The sequence below is a fragment of the Salvelinus sp. IW2-2015 genome, unplaced genomic scaffold (genome assembly GCF_002910315.2).
Source record: "Salvelinus sp. IW2-2015 unplaced genomic scaffold, ASM291031v2 Un_scaffold8003, whole genome shotgun sequence".
Lineage (NCBI taxonomy): Eukaryota > Metazoa > Chordata > Actinopteri > Salmoniformes > Salmonidae > Salvelinus > Salvelinus sp. IW2-2015.
In genome coordinates this window covers 13,647-20,002 of record NW_019949263.1, presented here as the reverse complement: position 1 = coordinate 20,002, position 6,356 = coordinate 13,647, and the positions used below count along the sequence as shown (strand labels likewise).

At 43.2% G+C, this 6,356-nt stretch overlaps 1 protein-coding gene and 1 long non-coding RNA gene across 2 annotated transcripts in view; both read right to left on the bottom strand.

The window, feature by feature from the left end:
• Positions 1–816: 816 nt before the first annotated feature.
• LOC112079440 (uncharacterized) lies at positions 817–1,714 on the bottom strand. The gene is made up of 3 exons (XR_011479246.1): positions 1,634–1,714; positions 1,487–1,548; positions 817–1,162 (listed from the first exon to the last, which is right to left on the bottom strand). It is a non-coding gene; the product is annotated as an uncharacterized lncRNA (long non-coding RNA).
• Positions 1,715–3,157: 1,443 nt separating this feature from the next.
• Positions 3,158–6,356, bottom strand: part of LOC112079441 (coronin-7-like) — a 14,265-nt gene continuing 11,066 nt past the window's right edge. The window contains 3 exon segments of the mRNA XM_070442338.1: positions 3,158–3,920; positions 4,081–4,109; positions 4,112–4,168. Coding sequence (XP_070298439.1) covers positions 3,912–3,920; positions 4,081–4,109; positions 4,112–4,168 — 95 coding nt within the window. The 3' untranslated portion in view covers positions 3,158–3,911.

Here is a 6,356-nt window from a genome sequence, read left to right as displayed (position 1 = left end):
AAATGAGCCGGCTCACGGAACAAAGACTCGAATGTCACTCACACGTACACGCCTAAATCATATGTTACCAGTTATCTACCGATCACAGTCAGTACAGTATGTGCCCTGGTATAATGTTGGTCGGATCAAGGTGTACTTTTTGTTACAGCTAGAGGGCACTTATCTTATGGGTCATAGGTCACTGGTCACGTTCTGTGATATAAGTAGCCAGCAGTGTATCAGGAGAGGGTTATCACCAGGAAGGGTTAGCATAGGTGACCAGGAAGGGTTAGCATAGGTAACCAGGAAGGGTTAGCACAGGTAACCAGGAAGGGTTAGCATAGGTAACCAGGAAGGGTTAGCACAGGTGACCAGGAAGGGTTAGCATAGGTAACCAGGAAGGGTTAGCACAGGTGACCAGGAAGGGTTAGCATAGGTGACCAGGAAAGGTTAGCATAGGTAACCAGGAAGGGTTAGCACAGGTGAGAGGAGAGCACATACAGTTATTACCGTATCACAGATACAGCTTATAGAGTGCATCTCTGTACCCTTTTCTATAGGAATATGTGTTTTGGAGCCATTTATATGCTCAATAMATGGAACTTCRCCCCAAAAGAGTAACGTTTGGAAAGCTGATTGTTGTGGACGTGTTACGGACAGCTCTCTCCTGTGCCAGTGGAAGCACCACTACAGGTCGGGTCGGAGTCTCCTGGCAACATCATGACATAAGTAGATTTACTAGTTTACCCCTTTTTCTTTGAGATTAACAAACATTTCCCCTTTAAACATACTTTTGTTTTAAGCAACAAATTGAAAGACAAAGAAATGGCACGTGTACAAGGTTCAAACAGTTGTTTATTGCAAGGCAACATGAACATTCCCACAAAACCGTTATTCATAAGATGGACAGAGAAATAATGCATTATTCAAAGTATAAAAGAGATTTTTCTTTTTGTTAATTTCCCAAAGAACAATGTAAGACATTTGAGAGATTGCAGGCACAAAACACATGACAAACACACAGTCAACTGACACCAACAATACCTAGGCCCTACAGTCAACTGACACCATCAATACCTAGGCCCCACAGTCAACTGACACCAACAATACCTAGGCCCTACAGTCAACTGACACCAACAATACCTAGGCCCTACAGTCAACTGACACCAACAATACCTAGGCCCTAGTCAACCTGACACCAAAATACCTAGGCCCCACAGTCAACTGACCCAACATAACCTAGGCCTACAGTCAACTGAACACCATCAATACCTAGGCCTACAGTCAACTGACACAACAATACCTAGGCCCTACAGTCAACTGACACCAACAATACTACGGCCCTACAGTCACTGACACCAACAATACCTAGGCCTACAGTCAACTGACACCAACAATACCTAGGCCCTACAGCAACTGACACCAACAATACCTAGGCCCTACAGTCAACTGACACCAAACAATACTAGGCCCTACAGTCAACTGACACCGAGAACACTACCTAGGCCTACAGTCAACTGACACCAACAATACCTAGGCCCTACAGTCAACTGACACCAACAATCAGGCCTACAGTCACTGACACAACAATACCTAGGCCTACAGTCAACTGACACAACAATACTAGGCCTACAGTCAACTGACCAACACATACCTAGGCTCAGTCAACTGACACCAACAATACCTAGGCCCTACAGTCAACTGACACCAACACAATACCTAGGCCCTACAGTCAATTGCATTGGTGTCTGTTCACTTTTGAAGTACTACACAACGGCTGCGTTTACACAGGCAGCCCAATTCTGATATTTTGCCAAGTACTGGCAAAAAGCTCTTATCTGATTAGTTTAAAGACAATAAAAAATGATCAGAATTGGACTGGAGTCTGACTACTATTCAAGAATGCTTGGTTGGTTCCAGTCTTTCTGTCATTGTAACAATATGATTGGTTCGATCAGACATGGATTAGCCTATTAAAAGTATTGCCTTGTGCTGTACTAGTCTTGATCATGGCTGCTGTGATTGCATCATATAGTAATAATACTGTAAGTTATTAAGAAAAAGTAACAAAATGATTGTTTACTCCAGTATAATAAAGAATGAGCTCCTTTAGTGAGAAATACTTCAATAACAGTCTTAAGATGAAGTCTTAACATGAGGTACAGGAATTCCAGTTATACAGTCTATCAATCTAGAAAGAAAGGTACAGATACATACTACTTTACTACTTGTATTACAACCTCAGAGATCCACAGAACACTCCTGTTCAATTCCCACAGGGGGTGTTTTGGCTTTTCAATACATGACACCACATGTAAGAACGTCACACACATTTTAAGAGTCCCCCAAAACAGAGCGCGCCCCAATGCTAAAAACTATCTCCCAAGATCTGCTGGCTGAACTAAGATATGCACCTGGGTCACGTTCATTAGGGCACGCAACGGAAAACGGTTTGAATGCTTGCAACAGAAAACGAAAATCCAGGTAATCCCTCCCTGTTTGGGTTTTTTTTGTCGTTTGGTGACTAATGAAAGACCTGGAGTGGTACTGGACTGTTAGCAGTTTTTTATCACTGGCCAGAGAATGAAGCTACTAAACAACAAAATAATATTATATTCTATCAATAGAAATCAAAGCCATGCTTTAACCTGAAGGCTATTTACCCTGTTGTACCCTGTCTGTGTTTTTTACTGTGCTTGTTGAGACGTATGGGGATACACTGACCATCTAACATCCATGGACTACAGGAGCTGGAGGTGCAGATGGGATATCCAGGTGCAGAGGTGGAGTGTGAGTCGTTCTCTTGTGTGTGTGTGTGTGTGTGAGTCGTTCTCTTTGTGTGTGTGTGTGTGTGGTGTGTGTGTGTGTGTGTGTGTGTGTGTGGGTGTGTGTGTGTGTGTGTGTGTTGTGTGTGTGTGTGTGTTTGTCAATATATAGTGATGCATAGGAGGTGGTAAATCTGGAGACCATAGATACTGTATTCAAGAGCATGCGTTTGAGTTTTCATAGTTACTGTGTTTAGAAGATTATGGAGTATGGTTCATATTGGCCATAAAAAGCAAGCAGTGGTCTAGTCATTTTTATTATGACACAGGTGTAAGGTTAGGAGTGGTGACAGACACACAGGTGTAAGGTTAGGAGTGGTGACAGACACACAGGTGTAAGGTTAGGAGTGGTGACAGACACACAGGTGTAAGGTTAGGAGTGGTGACAGACACACAGGTGTAAGGTTAGGAGTGGTGACAGACACACAGGTGTAAGGTTAGGAGTGGTGACAGACACACAGGTGTAAGGTTAGGAGTGGTGACAGACACACAGGTGTAAGGTTAGGAGTGGTGACAGAACACAGGTGTAAGGTTAGGAGTGGTGACAGACACACAGGTGTCCATCCAGTGTGGCGGTAACGGCTGGGTTTTAAGGGAGTGTTGGGAGTCATTTAACTATCTAGCCTAGTAGGAATGTTAGCTATTTACAGTACAAGGCAGCTGCAAGTTAAAGTCAATTGGGGTGAGGTTGCCTTTAACCACAGACCTAGGATCAGATTCCCAACCCCCAGTCCTACCTTTAAACATTATGGGAGGAAAACATATCTGATCCTGATTCAGTCAATGGTTAGAGGCAACATCTACTTACTCAGAGTATTAGAGGATGATACAAGGATATGGGAGGTAGGGCTGCAAAAGTCTGGTAACTTTCCCTAAAATTCCCAGGAAAATAAGCAGGAAATCCAGGAATTCTACAATTGGTATTTCTGGAAAACCGAAACATTTTGTTGACAGAATTTTGCAACCCTAATGGCAGGTTAATGTTATGTGTTTGAGAGATGTTCTTTTGACATAGGACGCATCAGTGGCACACAGGAATGACACGTTTCAGTCCAACAGGCCCTTGGCTACTGCTGGGACCCTGACTGGTCCGCAAGGCAACACACACTAGTCACCCTGAAAGACACAAGAGCATGGTAAGTGTGTGTGTGTGTGTGTGTGTGTGTGTGTGGTGTGTGTGTGTGTGTGTGTGTGTGTGTGTGTGTGTGTGTGTGTGTGTGTGTGTGTGTGTGTGTGTGTGTGTCTGTGTATGTACATTTGTGTTTGTGTCACTCACCCACTCATCGTCTTCTACTCCCTGGAGAGCTCCTGTGGTAGAGGATTGTCGTCCATGTTCCCAGCTTGCCTATCATGGCACTCAACAGCTGTAGTACAGACAGATGGTTAACACACGTATAGTCCCACTACTGACTAGTGGTGAGTACAAGACAGATGGTTAAAACACTATAGTCCACTACTGACTAGTGGTGAGTAACCAGACAGATGGTAAACAGCTATAGTCCCACTACTGACTAGTGGTGAGTACCAAGACAGATGGTTAACACACTATAGTACCACTACTGACTAGTGGTGAGTACCCATATCCCTCACTTAACATGATATCAATATGAGCAAGAGATATTGAGATATCGGTTTATCCTTGTTGTTAACCTACACTATTAGGTAATGAACATTCATAAGTCTTGCAGGCACAAAACCCTCTCACAGGCTSTCAACAGCATAGTTAACTGGCTGCTGATGGTCCATCAACTGGCTTCCCATTGTATTCAAACTGGTTAGGTAGGTCTATCTGCTACCAGAATATTTACTTCTAGCCCAATAGAAAATCTGCAAGCAGCTGTCTACACTTCACATTCATACATGATATGGATATAGATTTTCCCATCACTACTAATAACTATCCACACTATTACCGTGACAAAACAGTCACCAAGCTCCTGGGTAGCTAGCTGCACTCAAAGAGAAATACTCACTAAGATAAGATGCTTGTACACATTCAGATTAGGGATGCAGGATATATCGGTGATATGCTGACGTGCATACTAACAGTTGAAGTCGGAAGTTTACAAACACTTAGGTTGGATTCAATAAAACTTGTTTTTCAACCACTCCACAAATGTCTTGTTAACAGACTATAGTTTTGGCAAGTCGGTTAGGACATCTACTTTGTGCATGACACAAGTAATTTTTTCAACAATTGTTTACAGACAGATGATTTCACTTATAATTCACTGTATCACAATTCCAGTGGGTCAAACGTTTATATTCGCTAAGTTGACTGTGCCTTTAAACAGCTTGGAAAATTCCAGAAAATTATGCCATGGCTTTAGAAGCTTCCGATAGGCTAATTGACATAATTTGAGTCAAATGGAGGTATACCTGTGGATGTATTTCAAGGCCTACCTTCAAACTCACTGCCTCTTTGCTTGACATCGATGGAAATCAAAAGAAATCAGCCAARACCTCAGAAAAAACATTGTAGACCTCCACAAGTCTGGTTCATCCTTGGGATCAACTGTCAAACACCTGAAGGTACCATGTTCATCTGTACAAACAATAGTACGCAAGTATAAACACCATGGGACCACGCAGCCGTCATACCGCTCAGGAAGGAGATGCGTTCTGTCTCCTAGAGATTAACGTACTTTGGTGCGAAAAGTGCAAATCAATCCCAGAACAACAGCAAAGGACCTTGTGAAGATGCTGGAGGAAACAGGTACAAAAGTATCTATATCCACAGTAAAACGAGTCCTATATCGAAAACTTGAAGGCCGCTCAGCGAAGGAGTGAAAAGCCAAGCCGCTCCAAAACCGCGCATGAAAAAAGCACCAGGACTTTTTGTGTGGTTGCAACTGCCACATGGGACAAAGAGGTCTAGCTTTTCGGGACCATATGAGTTCCAACTGTCTGAATGAGGCAAAACAATAGAGTTTGCCATAATGACCAGTTTATGTTTGGGAGGAAACAAGGGGAGGCTTGCAGCCGAAGACACCTCACAACGTGAAGCACAGGGGTCTGGTGTAAGGAATGTTGTGGGTGCTTTGCTGCGGGGGATGGAGCACTTCACAAATAGATGCATCATGAGGAAGGGAATTATGTGATATAATGAAAAACATAGTAGGATGTTGAAGGCTTGGTTTGCCATGTGTCGTCCAAATGGACCAATGGACCCAAGCATGATTCAAGTTGTGGCGAAATGGCTTCAAGGAAATAAGTCACGGATGAAGTGGCCTTCACAAAAGGCCCTGCCTATTCCTAAGAGAATTTGTGGGCAGAACCCTGATAAAGTCATGTGCGAGGCAAGGAGGCCTACAAACCCGACTCAGTTACACCAGCTCTATTCAGAGGAGCGCAAAATTCAACCACCTGCTATATTTGTGGGAGCTATGTGGAAAGGCTACCCGAAACAGTGTTTGAGCCCAGTTAAAACATTTTAAACGCAATGCTACCAAATGACTAATTGAGTGTATGTAAACTTAATGACCCACTTGGCGAATATGATGAAAGAAATAAAAGCTGAAATAAAATCAGTTCTACTCCGTATCTCTCTCT